We start from the raw sequence: 18632 nt of genomic DNA on the forward strand, positions 1-18632 counted from the left end.
TTATGACGATCGCTAGTTGTAAAATATATTTATTTACTTGTATGTAGGTACATCAAAAATAACTTCAATTCAATTTTAAGACAATGTTTCTTTTTCACGCTTTTGCATGATTAAATTACTTCCAGTTCGCGAGGCTTACTTAAACTGAGTTTTGCATTTGTGTCGCTGTCTCTAAAAGTAGAGTCAGAAAGAATAAAAAATAAAGTTTATTATTCGAGATGAATAAAAATATTTAAACGTAAAAAATATACAATTTTTTCTACGTTGGATATTGTATTCTTATAATTTAACATGTGTTGTGCCATTTTTGTTAGTAATGAATCGTTTCATTATATCATCCAGAACAGCGTTGCGTCTACGATTTTTGTTTTTCTTTTTTTTACTGGTTACGCATACATTTTTGGATTTTTATACACTAATATTCAATGTTACTATGAAAAAAACAACGAATGTGATACAAAAGTAAAATAATACCTTCACTCAATTGAAAATTATGGATATAAGTAGATAAAAAAAAGTTTCGTATTAGAACAAAACTTTTTTTATCTATATATACAGATATTTTTCAGATTTTTGCTTGAACAATATTAAAATATGGATCAAAAATAATTAAGCAACTAAAGTGTAAAGTTTGACTCAGCGATAAGATAGTATTGTCGTAGTAGATGTTTTAATATTTTTTATGGCCACAAAATATTAAATTGTTTTTAATGAAAGGTAAAATTACTGATGAAAACCACAACCCATGCGAGTGAAATAAAACTTTTATTAATAGGTCAAAAAAGAAAGGAAAGCCTTAATTTTAGGTCTCCTCTGCTGTGTGCGGGATACAGCATGAAACTGATATTAATAACTAAGTAAAAAATATGTTTTTTATTCCTCTTCATAACATAGAACATAGGTTTGTTTGTCGCCGACTCGCAAGCCATCAGTTAGCTAAAAGTTTTCGTAAGCGTCGCACGAATTTTTAGTGCTCGTATACAATATACGTACCACGATAAACAGTATTGAAAAATAAAAAAGTGCAATTGGTATTTAAATATAATAGCTTCAATGTGTCTTAAACTGGATTGCCTAAAAATAATTCAGATGAATTATCGTAAGTATATTATTAGGCTGTTGTTTTTTTATAAATATATAGAAAACAGAAGTATAGTAATATTTGTTTTAATTAATATTATTACACTGTTTTAAGATCGTGTGCAAAAATATAAATAACGATATACATACATACATATATATATATATATATATATATATATATATAATTAAATTTGCTGCCATAAAGTACTATGAAATTGGCTTTGGCACCGTTCTGAAGTTCGTTTGTTTTCATTAGGTCCAAAATTTCCGTAAACCCACATACATGTTGGGTAAATAAAGGAATTCATGACTATATCAGTGTCACGCTGTACCCGGAGGCAGCAGGGTAGGCAGAGGAAGCGTGTCAAGCGGCGGAACTCAACGCAGAGCGATTGAAGAAATGAAAATATTAAACATTTAATTTCTTTGAATAGGAATCGAACCCACAAACTATCGCGTCTACAGTCATACACTTCTACCCTAGCGCAACGATTTTCTTTTTTAAATATTTTGTATGTAATTATCTATACGTAGGATATATATAATTAAAGGGTTTGTCTGTAATTTCAAAATAATAGTGTGTTTTCAGAACAAAATGGATTAACATTTTGGCAATTCGGACCATCTGAACTTATTGTTATGGAACTACCATCTAAAGTTAGAGGGGGTTGTGGGGGAGTATATAGGCTACTTTTATTGCGTATGCCTTGCGCGCGTACTTATCGCACACCTTAATAGATTAAATTACGATTTACATACTTAGTGCATTTTTACTGTGAAAAGAACCTATGCTAAAATAGTAAATACTTTTTTCTTAAATACACTTTTTAAAATATTCGTATAGTTCAAGTAGGTGAAGCTGCGCAGCGCAGGGGCCGCTAGTCAATAATAAACATTATATATAACTGTGTTTAAAATGTAAACATTTTATATATATAAAGTGTTCATCTATTAAGATATATATAAATACAAAAAAATATCTCTATTCCCTTTGGTCACGACTAATGACATCACTCTTGAATGGGTGCTTGAGTAGATTTCAAGAATTTTTTTGTAATATTTGTTTTTGCCAAGAGTCTAGAAGTCGTTATTTGAACTTAATTTTAGATTTATTTCAATAAATCCAGGCCAGGCCTAGGAGGCAATAAAATTATTAAATATATTATGTAAGTACATTGTACCTACTACAAAAATATTCAATTTCATTAGTTCTAATAAAAGTCCCCGCTACCATATAAGTAGGTATCCATTTTACAAAATAAGGCATTTTGTGACAAAAAATAATAGAAAATTTGCAAGGTGAAGATGCAACGTTTAAAAAAAAGTGTCTGTCTGTGATTTAAAAAGTATCTGTGCTTTTTCAAGTTTATATGGTTATTTACACGATACTATAATGAAAACAAATAATTTTATAATTTATATCTCTCTATCTGTTTGTCTTTCTACATATTTGTCCGGGTTAATATCTAGAACAGCTGAACTGATTTTTATGGGACTTAAACTGACGATTAGTATTTTCACGATAGAGAGGGTTATGGATAAACGCATAGGTAATTTGTATTTGAATTCCGACAGAATAGACATTTAATACACAATAAAATTTATTTAGTGTATAACAGTAACTATAGATAAAAATTCGAAATCCATCCAAAAATCTGAACAATTTTCTCTAAATACATATAATATTAAAATACATATAATATTAAAATAATATTAAATCGTAAAGCTCCAGTGGGCGAAGCCGTGAGTGGGACACTAGTTATCTATATATATAAAAGGACTTGTCCTCACTGACTGAGGAAAAACGCACGCATAGCCGTAACCGCTGTGCGTAGAAATGTGAAATTTGAACAGATGTTTACTTTCGTAATCTGGACATCCACTAAGAAGGGATTTTGAAAAATGTTAACCCTAAAGGGGTGAAATAGGGGTTGAAAGTTTGTATGGAATTTTTTTTAAATCGGTACCGATTTTTATAAAATTTGAAATTTAGATTTTTAAAAGTATTTAATCGCACACGTGTTTCATCGTTTTCTAGGATTCTCCCCCTAAGGGTGCAAATAAGGGGCTGAAAGTTTGTATGGAAAAATCTTTAAACGCCACCGATTATTATAAAATTTGAAGTTTAGACTCTTAAAAATATTTCATTGAACACATGTTTCGTGGTTTATTAGAATTCACCCTTAATAAGTAAGCGAAGCTGCGCGCGTCCGCTAGTAATAATATAAGTAGATTCTAATTTTATTATTTTTAAGCTTCATATTTAAATTGTATTAGTACTAGCGACCCTCATGCGGCTTCGCCCGCTTTAACTACTGGATTATTCATATAATGTATATGCAAAGCACTTAAGATAATGTGAAAATTAATTAAACCCTTTTTCAACCCGCATTTTCGTAGTTTCAATAAGGATTTTCCTATTGCTTTACACAGCAAGGATTTTTTAGTAGGTACCGTAATTTTAAATCTGTGCTACTAATCTTTTCAAGTACTTATTAAAATATATTTAAATGACTATTTTTAGATAGTTAAATGACTATTTTTAAACGGAAGAAATTATAAACAAAAGCCTACCTACTAATAACTACTACAAAAAATATGAAACCAAATATATCGCGCTGAAATAATACATTCAACTCCCATTATCCAATACGTGCAAACGCATCTAAATCTTCGTTGCTATAGAGACAGGCGGGTTTTTTTTTCGAGCTTGTGGTTAATGCTGAAGAGGGTATTCTGTCCCTGATGAAAAGCAAGCACTATGTGCTATGTATGGCCGCCTGTGAGGAAAATTAAATAGAATGCATCGGCCGGGAATCGAACCCAGGCCGCCCGCGTGGCAGGCGAGCATTCTACCACTCAACCACCGATGCGTGTAAGGCAGGCGGGCGCGGCGGACGCGTATAAGCAAAACGTCGTGGGGCGCGCAGGGACGCATGGCGAGTAGCGAGCCGTTTCGCAGCAAGGATTTTTTGATATTGTAACAACTTCTAAAGTACTTATTAAAATGAAAAACAGTAAAAGACAGTTTTGATCTACATTAAATGGCCAACGTAACTAATATACTTATTTATATGCCGAGAGTAAGGGATAAGTGAAACATAACTCGATACAGTGAACGGTGTGATGTGTCAACAATTAAATGCGTTTTTCTCTAAAACTATTCGCAATTGCGAAATAGTGTAAAAAGCAAATTTTATCTTCGTTTAACGTAGAAAATTAATAAAGTATTTTAAAGGATAAGGATTAATACCATTATGGAAAATATCCCTCACAATAAAAAATATATTGAAATTACAATTTTTAGACAGAAATATGATCACTACACGTTATTCTTAAAAGATACGAATATGCTGTCACGGACTTTTTTGTAGATCTTATTAAGAGGAACAATACTCCAGTACATCATTTTCATGTAGTACGTACCATTAAAGCAGCGCATGCACGAAAGTGTCTCAACGGGTAGGACTTTATACACATTTATCTTATTTATGTAAATTTACATAAGAATGTACAAATAATAAACTATATATAAACTTTCCCTGAGAAATACTCGACCTCGGTGAAAATCGCATCAAAATCCGTTGGGTGGTTTAGAAGAAGAAGAGTTGGAAAGTTCAGACAGACACAAAAAGCGACTTTGTTTTATAAGATATAGGATAGGATAGGATAGTCACAAAACTCATAATCAAGTCAAATTCATAATAAGTTTATTACTATAAACTTATTATGAATTTGAATTTTAGATACATAGGCATATTGTCAGCGACATGCCTTGTAATTTGACATCGTCGAATTAAAGGCATTGTCCAATGTAATTACTATTATTAGCTCTCAGTATGAAAAATAATTATTATCATACCGCATACGTAAGCATGTATGTATTATTAATTTAATTGTATCTGATATTGCACCAAAAGTGATTTTAAAAACATACTCACCTAAACGTTTAAAATAGAAATAAGCGTACACCAGGACGGTGGAATGTTTTTCAGATTATATTTAGAAACTTGTTTAAGGGACTTGGGAACTTGTTAAAATAAAAGATAGTAACAAAACTTACACGAGAAATGTCATTATCTGTAGGTATAATAATAAAATTACCGGTAGTCTGTAGGTATGTTCAATTACTTATAGATACGTGTTTGGCATTTTTTTCAAAACAGATTTATTTGTAGTAAATATTTGTATTGAACAGATTGGCAGCAGGTATGCCTAAAACACAGCTAACTTCACTTGTGTTGTACCTACAAAAAATAGTTTTTATCAGTAATATAAAATTCCATTTTTTCGGCTTCTTTCATTTCTTTGAACTGTAAGTTCTCACTTTATACTTTTGAGTCTATGCGAAATATCGGATAATAAAGGTTTTGATTACGCGAATAAAATTGAAAAAACATTAGTATGCGACCTTATACACATGTTATTCGTTTTATTTTTGCTTTCTATTATTCTTTTTAAGGGTCCCTCTATCCATTTTAGTCTAAAATACTAAGTGTACAGACAAAACATTTTTATTTTTAATTTTATATAGAGATAATATAAAGCGCATTAATTTTCAATTTAAAGTAAACGACATTGCGATGTTCGGGCGCTAAAGTTATTTACAAAAAAATTCTCGACCAAAATTAAAAATTAGTTTTACGCTGTATACCACAGACACCAGAGTATACAGAGGGAACGTAGTGTTAAGACAGGCCCCAGTCGAAGCATTGTAGATTGAGAGGCGGAATTCAACGCTGGGCTTTCCCTTGGTGGCAGAGCGGAGAAAATTAAAATATTAATAAATAATAATTCATTGCCGCAAGTGGGGATCGAATCCACAACAGTCGTGTTACAGTCACACTCTCGTACCCCTGTGCAACAATGGCCTCGGTTATACAAGTAGTATACTTTAAAGAAGTCTATCACGAAGACGTAAGATATTTTTATAAAATACAGAGATATTAGTTTTATAAAAAGTTAATAACGCTCATAATTGTATTATTATATTACCGTAATATACTTATGATCAAAGATGAAGTCTATAAAAATCCCACTTAGTAACAAAATACATTTTTTTATCTTTTTTTTGCTCATTTTGCCTACGGCTCTAGTTTCACAAAAGTATTAAATTAAATAAGTATTAAATCGTTTTAAATAACTATCTTTTTTGCATGATTTTCAATTTTGATCCAACGCTCGTTGATAAAGTACTTATCAACAATTTAATTAGTAGAACGTGTCTATTTTACAATAAAATTTAATAGCATAGCATAATAGTAAGTAGGTATACTAGGTATTTTAAATACTAAAATATTTTTTGCACTCGCAAGCAACTGATTTTATTGGTATTGTACACTTTTATTATGTCCTATATTATATATATGTGTATACATGTACATATGTATAAACGGAACTCTGACGCTCCTAGGTTTAACAAATAAAGTTTTTCTGCCTTTGATTCTGCCAAAAGAAGTTAGTTGATATATTACTACTAAAATGTACTTGATAAATTAGATTACTAAATGAACAGTAACAAAAAAGTTAAGTGAACTAAACAGGGAAGCATTTTTTTAAACTTTAAACTTTAATGCACCTTAAAAAATGCAAAAATATATAAAAATATAGTTTACAAATACCTATATGAAAATTAAAAATATATCAAAATATATGAAAATTTAGTATTTCTACATTTATTTTATTTTCATCTGAACTTGACGTATTTAATCGTTATAAAATAACAAATCAGCTTCCCGCTGTTTCCTGCACACAACAGGGTAGGCAGAGGGAACCTGCTGTTAAGACACTCCGTTAACAAGTAGAGAATGTTTTTTTTGTTAACGTTGAAGTATAGAACATGTAGAGTTTAAGTCTACATACTATTTTAAAAATAATTTTTAAATGCTCACTTTGTTTGATAAAAATATACCATTTTTTACATAATTTTTTTGGTCTTGTTCGGTGAAGATATTTAGTATTCATCTAATGATGTTACTTTCCTCTTGCTTGGCACTGAATAAGCAGAAGAGTTTTAGCTAAATTGGTATCTATTCATCAACCAATCAAAACTTCTCATGAAGCCATGTTTTGAATGTTAACATTTTTTTTGTGTGTCTCGACTATAAAATAATTTCAATAGCGTACTTTTGTTAAGTACTTACCTATTACTTTTGAGCATTTTCAACTACCGGATTTGTTTTTTCTTTTTAGTTTTTTCTTAGGTATAAGTATTTTTTATTTTTTCAAGTATATAGTCGGATTGTTTGTTTTTTTTTTCATATTAGGTACCAATCAGCGATGCTTGTTTTCATTATGTTATTCCTATAGCTATAGGTAGGATAGTCTGTGTTTTAAATGCTTTTTTCTGTACTCAAGTCATTAAATAATACAATATATGTGATTAAATTATTAAACAACATGACAGTGTTATTATTATTTATTACTAAACGGTAAATATTGATAGTATTACTCTCTTGACTCTCTGACTCTTTTCTTACTAATGCTATGAAATAGAGAAAGAACAGAGTAAATCAAAAAAAGAATGACATAGTCTTATCATTTATTCTGGTGACGAACACCTGACGATGGAACTGGCTCATGGATATATAGATTTTCAATTTATAGGTAAGGGATTACTTTGGAAATTCACTACTTACTAAATAGCAGAAGCATTAAAATTCTACCTTACATATTGTATTTCACATAGATAAGTAAAATTTCTGTAAGTAGATTGCCTCGTTAACAGTTATTATGAATAATTATCTCAATAGTTGCAATTACTATTTTGCAACAAAAAAATATATTTATTTAATGTGTAGTATACATATGGTAAAATTAATAACAATAATAAAAACACAATTAAATGAATCAATTAAAAGTAAAAACTGTAAATTTTTATCCCAAATGTTTCTTATATTTACTACATACATAATATAAAGTATAATATAAATAAGCATAATGTAAATCCTACCAACTGCGAGCTATTCTGTTTTTCTTTCGATCGCGTCTCGGCGCGGTGGGGCCCAGCGGTTAGGGACCCTTAGCTCCCTTAGAGTAGTCTAATTTGTCCCCAGTCGCGACTTCATGTCGCGGCTGGTTTGCTTAGCATAGGTGAAATCCCAGTCCGCTCGACGGCCGCAAGCCGAGGTTCGAGTCCCGCAGGGGGCGCCCTTACAGTCGTCGACTTCCTCACAGGCAGCCACTTAGTGCTTGCATTTCTTCAGGGACAGAGTACCCTCTTCCCTACCCAACCGGTGTCGCTGTAAAAGCCAATAGGGCTAACAGCATTATCCACATGTTCGAAAAAAAAATAATAATATAAAGGCATACATTAATAGATATATTGAAATAAATAAATAATTGTGACAAGTAGATAAATAATGTTATTAGTTAAGTTTATTATTTTACCTGTTGTGTTTGGTAGATGCAAAACAACGTCAGAAATACTTAAAGACCTTTGAACTAAGGTCGCCTAAATTAACAACGTTGAATTTGAATACAATGTACGACGATTATACGAGAGTAAAATTTATGTAAAAAATATTGATTTGTTTGTAAATAATTATAGATAATTAGGTATATTTAATCAATCGACTTCACTCTGTATCCTTTGTGCAGCAGGTTAGTCAGTGGGAACCTAATGTTAAGAGAATCTTTTCCACATTTTCCACCGATTTTTAGAGACATTGTGTTCAGTTTCAAGTGTTTCAGTTTCAAAATCAAATTATATTAAAAAAAAAGAGAAATAAGCTAAAGTGGCCAGTTATTTGTTAATCAGATTATTAATATTTCCAAATAAAATTACGTATAAAATTATTGGTGTACCTACTTATTTTAGTTCCAGTATTAAAAGTAACATATACAATATTCACGCAAATCAACTACTGTAGACATTTAACAAAAACTTAAATGAACTAAATGTAGATTCATTCTAGTTGTAGTTTTATTTCTTTGTTCTGGTGTCCGGGATTCGGCGGAAAGTGAAGAGCGGAGTATCTTAGTACTTAGATACTAGGTCTACCCTATTATGAGCGGGATACAGCGTGAAGCTATAAAAAAAAAGAGGAAAAAAGATAACACTTCCTAAAATATACACAAGTCGTTTTCTTCATAAAAATCTTTGAGTCGACCTCAAGTAAACTATTATTCTAAAAGCCATTACACTTTATTGTCCATAAAATGAACGTTGCCTGAAGACATTTCTTAATCATGACATTGTTTCACGATCCATATGACACAAGGAGGGCAGTGTGCTTCCTATTCAATCATTATAGCATTTATCTATATATATAAAATCGAAAGGTCACTCACTCATCACGAAATCTCAGAAACTACATGTGCTAGGAATCTCAAATTTTGCATAGACGTCACTAGGACGTAGTCATGGAGACAGAAATTAATAATAACATAGTTCACGCGGGTGTAACCGCGAGCGGGCCGCTAGTACTAATATAAAGTCATTTTATGTTATTGATATTCATCGAAGCTAATACGATAAGGATCCATGTAGCGGCTAGCTTGAACCTAGGCGGCTAAACTAACCCACATTTCTAAGCAAGTCAGATAGTTCTTTGGTTCTTGGCTGTTCTTGGAAGAAATCATCTTCCATTATCGTCTGCAAATACAAAGGAATTTAATGATACACCAATGGATTTGTAATTGCACTGCAAAGCTTGCCACTAGGGCTCTTCCTTCTTCGAATTCACAAGGTCGCACTGTCGACAGCCCTTATCGAAGTATATACTTCTCTACTGAAATAATGAACAACTATCCAATTTCATTCAATTGGATATAGAGTTTTATCGAGATAGAGAATTTCCAGGTAAAATATTTATGTAGGGAAAGGAAAAGCGGGTTATAAAACTAACAACGAAAGAAGAGTTTTATTTAATTTAATAAATTCAAGTGATACCTTTAAATATGAAATATGGAATGAAATATGAAAACATTAAATATTGCATTTGTTCGAGTGGGAGTCGAACCCAAAACCTGTGTCTACAGTCGCACCCTTGTGCCCCTGTGCCATGAAGGCCCCATCTGTATATTAGTGAAAATTTTTTTTTTGGCACAACTCTTCTTTTCTACCGCTAATGTGTCACATAGAGAAAATCCAAAAACCTTTTATAATTTTACTAAAAATTAGACTAGGTACCTATTTTGTACCTCATTTTTATCTTTACAAATTCTTTTAGAACGTCGAAAACTATTACGACATTAATGTTCCTTTTGCAGCAGTGAAATTGACAATTTTACGATTTGTCTCGATATTTTATTACAATTTTATGCTTTTATTTTTACCTTTCTTCATATTTACACCGGCGGCTGTGAAAACCAACTCATGGGAATACACTTGTTGCTATGTCGATTTTTCTGGGTAATATTTTTCTTATAAGGAGAATATTGATTGTTCTATTAATTAAATGCTTTTAAAATTTGGGTAATTGACCTGAAATTGTGATTGATATTTCTTTGAATATAAATTAAAATAATACCAAGTATTTTTTTAACAATTCCAAATTTATTGTTTCGTATATTGGTCCATATAGTGTGGCACAATTGTAATGCGTTCATTTATCTGCACACACGTTCCCCGAGTAGTCAAAATATAAATGAATGACATCGGAACTAACTTACTAAAATAACCACTAACTAGTTTACGTCTATCCGTAGGAATACGAGGAATATCAATAATAATCGGCTGACATGCTACTAGATCACGATTTTGCAAGTAACATAGTCTTCTAAAAGTAGAAAAAGTTATATTATTAAAAAAAATATATATATTATTAAAAATAAACAAAAGATATAAGGTGAATTTGTGTTGTCACACTAGCGTTTTTATTCGGCAAAATAAGTACCCTACACCGCGTCGGGATCTTGAGATTCAGGCAGTGCGCTCACTTACCCACTGTATTTAGTTACCCTGAATGACCATATATCTTTTCATATTTTTTTTAAAATATATTATTATCGAAATAACTATTCTTGGTAATTTTCATCCTTTTAACAGCTTTACTATTTCGTCATTCTGCTTTTATTACGCAGGGATAGCAGTAGTGATAGTTTATCGCTAGTAATATGACCTCGAGGAAAAATGAGATTGTGAAAACGGCCTTATCATTCTATAAAAAGAAAAAATATATTTGTAAAAAAAGCCCTGCATTAAAAATAGGAAATAATAATAATAGCTTATAATTTTGTCAAGAGTAATACTAAATAATTAACATTGAAATATATTTTTTTCAAAACACTCATAAACAAATCACAATTTTATTGCACAATGGAAGTTTTAACATTCGAGATCCATTTTCTCACTAATTAAATATTTCCAAGGAGCCTTGGAAAATTTCAGCCACCATGTCTAATTTGATCGGGATGCTATATATAGAAAAATTTTAGAAAAGATCTGGAATTAATTGATTTATTTTTATTTTCCTAGTGCTTATTATTGACAGTGATACATCTATACGCGTGTTAATTTAGGATATGTGCGTATTTCGACACTATAAAGGTATCAAAATTAATAGGGTACTTCCGAAAAACCTAGAAATATGAAATTTTGCAGCTAGCATCTACAGGTAGTACTAGTTCAGGAAAAAATCTGAAAACTATACGTTTGTGGTTAAATCTTAAGAAATAATAAGCTTAAAAGGGGGGCAAAAGTTAAGCTAAGTCTGAATTTCAGAAAAAGCTCGAGACCTCTTATTTTTGTACGGAACCCTCGTGGGCGAGCCCAACACGCACTTAACCGGTTTTTTAAAAAAAGATCAATTTTACTAATATACCGTTCGGATTTGATTTTGAGTCGGATCATTTTTTTGCTAATGAAAGCTGTATTAAAATCTGTTCAGTAGTTTGAAAAATGATAGCGTACATTGGTGAGTAGTGTTGTTGTTTTACACTATGTAGAGAGGATGTACCGAGATATGTACGTTGCATGTCTCGGTTGGGGCTCAAATACCCTTTGAATTTTAAATGTTTGTATTTTTTGATTAAATTAGTTCTGTGATGTTGCTATTTGAAATTAATGTAAAATAGAAAACCTAGAAATATCTGGGTTATAAATAGACGAAAGATTCCAAGAAGATTTATAATAAAAATCTTATAATCATATACCTATAGGGCACGCTCGGAACGCCATAATAAAATAACCATATCATACCATACCATATACCTATAGTATAATTTTCTTTACACATACATATCCCATTATGTGAAATATGCAAAGGTAATTTGTTTAATTTCCGTATGGAGTTAATAAATATAAATAATTAATGCAACGTAATTACTCTTATGGCATGCCTCTGGAGGTCACAAACAATATTGTTTTTATTATATTGACCACAGTAATTGCAAAATAGAAGTTTAATAAGCGCTCGTGGACTTAGATTTTCCTAGTATTCCTTCCTAGGTAGTTATAATGGAACCGGTTTTAGGATCCGGTGTCGCGGCCAATTTTTTCTATTTAATGTGTTAATTGAAATATAATGAAATAGCGTTTTTTTAAAGTTTCAGCTGAGGGAACCTAGTGTTCAGACAGTTCGTTTCCCATTTTCTGCAGAATTCAAGAACGGACTGAGAAGTCAAATAAAAAATACTATCACTTCCAATAGGATCGACCTCACAACCATCGCGTTTACAATCAGATGCTATCCCATGCCGGCGCGACGACCTCACACTTTTGCTTTTATTATATTAACAACTTATTGTATTTTTGTTACTCTTGTAATATGCTCTTTCACAAAAAATAAGCCGCCAAAGCTACTAGTTTAGTTACTACTTACTAATACGAAAATGAAGTGTTGCTTACTATTTTATCAGTATTTATAATGTAATTTTCCTAATGGTAAACAACACCGTTTACTACATATTTATGAGATTTGATTATTATGAAAATTTTTACAAATAAAACTTACACATAGGTATCCTATCTATTGACACAGAAATTGAAGGTAATAAAAGTGATAGAAACAATATTATTAAAGATTCTTTATTTATCTTGTTATTCTCTCTATCATTATCTTATATTGTTATACGATTTCATAAATGACAAGTACTTAGTAGAAAAAAGTTAAATGAATAAAATTACACAATTCAATTGTTTACCACGCAGAAAATTAGTTTAATTACTAGATTTTCATTTTCTTGCGAATCGATGGCGCCGGGGCTCAAGCGTGCGACCGTAAAGATAACAGATTGTGGGTTCGATTTCCATTCGAGGAAATTACATGTTTAATAGTCCTTATTACTTTTTGTTGTCTTTGATAACGAATCAACACGCAATGGATCCTAAACTCGGCGGAAAGTGGGGAACGGAAGTGTCTTAATGGGAACAGAGTGTCTAACACTAGGTTCCCTGGTTCTCTCTGCCGAACTACGCCCGCGTGGTCAAGTGCAAATAACCGATAGTTGTGTATAATACACAATTGCCAGAGTTAGCTATGACCACAGATATTATGAAAATCAAATAATCAGCATGGTATACAACATATTGTTGGAATTTGGATTATAGCCTACAGGCTATATCGATTATTGGAATATTGAATACAAAAATATTTCTTATGGATTATTTGCATATAATCAAACAAATTCATCAATATTAGTAAGTTAAGAAGACGTAGAAGATTAATAGACAAGTAGAGGGGTTGTATATAATTATTTGTATATTTATTTGTTTCAGGTTGGTGGTACTCAATTGATGAAAATTAAACTTTTTATTATATTATATATAAATTTAAAGTAATTTTCGTAACATTTACCCCTCTTAAGTAAATATGGGTACTCTAAATGACAATATAACAGATAAAATAGACTTGAATTTGTCAAAAATTGTAGATTCCACTCTCGTATTTGGTCCACAACGCGATTCCCTCTATATAGTAATCCCTATTACAATTATTTACACCCTTATTTTTGTAACAGGTGTTTTTGGCAACTTTTGCACATGTTTAGTTATAATTCGTAACAAAAACATGCACACAGCTACAAATTACTATTTGTTCAGTTTAGCAATCTCAGATCTTCTTCTTCTAGTGAGTGGAATGCCTCAAGAAATGTATTCAATTTGGTCAAAATGGCCGTATATTTTTGGACCTGTATTTTGCGTTCTACGCGGCTTGGCTGCGGAAACTTCTACAAACGCCAGTGTTTTAACAATCACTCTATTCACTGTCGAAAGATATTTGGCAATATGTCATCCTTTTGTTTCACATAAAATGTCAAAACTATCGAGAGCTATTAAACATGTAATTATCTTATGGATAGCCTCGTTTGGTTTAGCGCTACCCCAGGCTCTCCAATTTGGTATTAAAGTACACAAAGGTGTGACGGTGTGCTTGCAGACTAGAGTCATAATCGAACACTCCTTTGAAATATCTAGTTTCTTTTTCTTCTTTGCCCCAATGATTGTAATAACGGGATTGTATTCTCTGATAGGACTTCGATTGAGCAAATCTAACTCATTTAAACAAAAACAAGAGAGTGAGGAACTCAACAACAAATCACGAACTGTACTTAAAATACAGAGAAAAAACAGTGGTCAGTCAACAAAAAGAGTGGTCAAAATGTTAAGTAAGTATGGTTTTTGCTGAACTAAATTAAATAAATAATGAATATTTTTTTGTTTAAAAATATAATAACCTAAACAGGTTAGGATTAATAAAAAGGTCATAGTTTAAAGCTTTTTTCACACACTTAGGATTAAAAAAATTCCGTAACATATTTTTTTATCAGAGAATGATCTAATATCAATTTTTATAAAACGACATCAATTTTTATATAATTGGCTTAGAAATAGGAAGAACAAGTTTTTTCCTAACTTTCTCTTTAGAATTGCGTAATAGAATGGCACAAAATGGAATCCCTATAGATTCATTCTATCTGTCTGACAGTCTGTATGTCACAGCAAATGTTTTACTACGAGGACTTGAAAATTTAAACTTGATAAGTAAATATACTCTGTGGACTACTTTCGGAGTTTTGCAAAAAAAAAAGCGGGCTGCTGAATAATTTTTAAATTATTTCATAGTTGCAGTTGTAGTAGCATTCTTCGTTTGTTGGGCGCCCTTTCACGCTCAGCGCCTCGTGGCTATTTATGGGACAACGGAGAATAATATTGCAAAGTCACCGATGCTCCTGTCCGTCTACTCCTTCATCACGTACATGTCGGGGGTCTTGTACTACATGTCTACATGCATTAATCCAGTGTTTTACCATATCATGTCGTACAAATTCAGAGATGCTTTTAAGGTAACATTTTTTTTTATTTTGCTTGTTTATATAACATATTTTTATTATAAATATAAAAGAAAATAAAATACTTTTTATTGTACAAATGAAAGACAAGACACATATGAATATGTATTAATACATAGAACAGTACAGTAGTCGGCCTTATCGCTAAGAGAGCGACCTCTTCCACAACCTTATTAAACACAACTATCTGGCAATTGTGTATTATACGCAACTTTTGGGCAGAGAACCATTGTCTGAAGAGTTGATATCTAGTTTTACATAACAATAGTTTTACATAACAAATACATACATACATACATAAATATATAAATAAATACATACTACTTTGCTTTCTATATTTTCGTTATGTTTTCTATATTTTTATTATCTTGATTCCAAAAGAAGTTTTGACATTTTGATAGATTCTCTATATGTATTTGACGAATTACTATAATTATTAAATAGTATAGACCGGTACACTATGAAAATTGGATCTAATTATATCTTAAAGCATAGGAGAAAAGCTATTTTATAGAATAGAATAGAAAAAACTTTATTGCACACATAAATACATATAAAAGAGAAAGAAACAATATATTTTTATAAAATGTATGCAAAGGCGGCCTTATTGCTTCAAGCAATATTTATGTTAATACTTTCAATATTTTTTTTTATTTGTAGCATACAATAGCGCAATGGTTTTGCCGCGAAAATAGCGGAGTACTGAAGCCACGGTGTTCTTATACAACTGTTCCTATAACACGACAATTCACGCCGAGTGTGTTACAATCAGGTAATTTTAAACACGAAATTCTCTTTAAATGTGATAACGTCTTACATCTTATAAGAAAAACCATGAGTCACTGTCTCGTTTTGCCTGAGCCGAGCGTGCAAGCGAGAGTGAGGAACTGACGGCCGGACCGGCCTAAGATTCCACTTGATACATTCTCCTTGGCTTCATACTTTTTCTATCATCGTCCTATCCTTAACAATAATATAAGCACGCTTTACGGACGATAAATTTAAGTTATGTCATAAGAAAACATCGATGAAAAATTATATATTATGAATTAACTTTAATTATTAGACGTACCCTGCTGTGTGCGGGATGAAACTGATGTAAGACAGGCCTAAGTGTGATGTTCTCTTATAAAAATGCTTTTATTATGAGAAGCAAATATAATTAATTTATGTTACTTAGTATAAAAACTTATTAGGCTAATTTTAAATAACCCTTTAATGATTTTTATATTGTTTGTACAGGTAATATGGCTCAAAGAGAGACTGATAACAGAAGATTCAAGGAAACAAGTTCACCGCGGACGTGGAAAATTTGTGACAAGTGTAAAAGAACAATGAAAGTCCCTTTTATGACTTATGAAAAAACTTGCTCTCATACGTTACAGGCTAATTTTAATGTAAACAAGTGTGAAAATAACGGGTGAAACTTATAATTTCTATGAAAATGGTTATTGTTTAAAAATTATAATAAATTTGATTAAATTAATGGATAATTTAAAAAATTAATAGTTCAAAAATTTGTTATAATATCTATGATCTTTTTACCTTCCCGCATTTCTTCTCGGCGAGATTTTAGAAGAAGAAAACCGTAACATATTGTACCATTTACCTCTCAGTCAGGGGACTATTGAGTAGGTAAGGTAAGGTATTTGGAAAAAAACTCATATTTTACAATTCGAATTCTAAGCTTTTCCTCAAAATATTCAAATCCACAACTAACGCACTGTCGCGTACCATTTGCGCCATGATGGTGTTAGCTCGTTACTAGATTTATGATTTTATATGACAGGGTATAATATGTACTTAGCAATTTACTAGTTTTCTAAATGTATGTAAGTAGTTTCGATGGTATTTTGTTGAAAAAACAAGAAATGCATAATAAGTTCTAATTGTCGTCTTGATTGTATGATAAAATAAAAAAAAAATATTGAAAAAGAAAAGAACCCCATTAATGCTTTACAAGATTAAAGGTTTTTCTACAAATGTCATATATAGAATGTACGTAATTTACAAGTTTTACTGTGCAAAAATTCATCACACACAGTGATAATTTTTGTATATATTTATAGCAAAATATATTAGTAATACTATTATGGAAAAATATATATTTACGTAATTAATTTATGTATGTATAAAGATATTTTATAACATCATATTTAAGATTGTAATTTGAATAGATATAGTATTATGCATGAGAATGAGCTTACGCCAAATAATTGTACAAATGTGTACAAATATTGGACTAACTAGACTTTAGAGTATTTCAATGGCGGCGCTGCGCTGGTATGATACACGAAATTTCTGTAAATATTTACTGAATTTTTAATTTAAAAGATGCTCTATAAGTGATTTTTGCATTAATATTAATAAAAAATAACCTCAGACGTTTTATCATGTGTTTAATTTATTAAAAAAATGTTATATATAGTTATAAATTTGATTAAATGTATACGTAAAAAATGTCAATATTAAATGAATTTCATTTCTTAAAATACGATTTGCTGTTACAAATATATGTACTTGTTAGGTCCAATGTGTATATATATAAAGAATTAATTTATTGTTGTGACGCCAGAATGTGGTTACCTTGTATTATCTGTAGTTACTATTTACAAATGAAATTAAATTAAAAAAAAAAAACAAAAAATGCTGTATTATTATTTTTCAACACGTAGATCATAAGTGAAAAAAAAATATATAAAAAAAACTTGACTACATATAGTCAACAAAACAAAAGTTAAAAAACCACCGAGGGTTCGTATAAATATTGGAAGTTTCGAGCATTTTCTGAATTCAAGCTTAGTTTGGCCAGAGACCTTTCATCCGAAACCTCATTTTGATTTCAGTTTCTTTTTCTGAACTAGTACCTACTACCATACTATGCCATATCTTTTTTTAAGTAACTATAGAGTATGATACTCCAAATGTTCTTGAGATAAAGGCTCTTGAAAGACAGACAGACTAATGCACAACAAACTGATCTTACAATGAAAAACCGGATAAGTTCGAGTTGGGCCCGCTCACCGAGGGTTCCGTACAAGAATTGGGGGTCTCGAGCTCTTTAACCACAAATGTATTATTTTTAGATTTTTCCTAAACTAGTAAGTACTACCTGTGCTGTCCTAGTTGCCAAATTCCATAATTCTAGGTTAAAACCAGAAGTATCTTTTAATTAGTATGGAAATACGCGATTTTGCAATAGAAACGTTCATTTTTTTTTCAGACAGACAAACATACAGATAGATGGACAACAAAGTGATCTTATAAGGGTTGCTTAAAAGGAACCCTAATGAAAAAATTTAGAGTATTGCTGA

The 18632-nt window shown here is 31.0% G+C and overlaps 1 protein-coding gene across 2 annotated transcripts; it reads left to right on the forward strand.

The window, feature by feature from the left end:
- The first annotated feature begins 507 nt into the window (after positions 1–507).
- LOC146528869 (pyrokinin-1 receptor-like) lies at positions 508–17939 on the forward strand. 2 transcript variants are annotated; one of them, XM_085203076.1, is made up of 5 exons: positions 508–1099; positions 13745–14634; positions 15092–15312; positions 15979–16090; positions 16561–17939. In XM_085203076.1, the coding sequence occupies exons 2-5, from the start codon at positions 13839–13841 to the stop codon at positions 16740–16742; spliced, it is 1311 nt and encodes a 436-aa protein (XP_085059202.1). In that variant the 5' UTR covers positions 508–1099; positions 13745–13838; the 3' UTR covers positions 16743–17939. The 2 variants fall into 2 exon arrangements, with proteins under 2 accessions (XP_085059202.1, XP_085059203.1); XM_085203077.1 differs by having other exon boundaries at positions 521–1099; positions 14500–14634.
- Positions 17940–18632: the final 693 nt, after the last annotated feature.

The sequence above is a fragment of the Heliconius melpomene genome, chromosome 19 (assembly GCF_056956725.1).
Source record: "Heliconius melpomene rosina isolate 202511_hmr_F chromosome 19, ASM5695672v1, whole genome shotgun sequence".
NCBI lineage: Eukaryota > Metazoa > Arthropoda > Insecta > Lepidoptera > Nymphalidae > Heliconius > Heliconius melpomene.

What these genes read in the sequence shown, in the direction of transcription:
- LOC146528869 (XM_085203076.1), top strand. Translation starts at nt 13,839, where the DNA reads ATGGGTACTCTAAATGACAATATAACAGATAAAATAGACTTGAATTTG. An exon ending in AAGAGTGGTCAAAATGTTAA is followed by an intron (nt 14,635 to 15,091) that starts GTAAGTATGGTT and finishes ATTATTTCATAG; the next exon opens with TTGCAGTTGTAGTAGCATTC. An exon ending in AATTCAGAGATGCTTTTAAG is followed by an intron (nt 15,313 to 15,978) that starts GTAACATTTTTT and finishes TTTTATTTGTAG; the next exon opens with CATACAATAGCGCAATGGTT.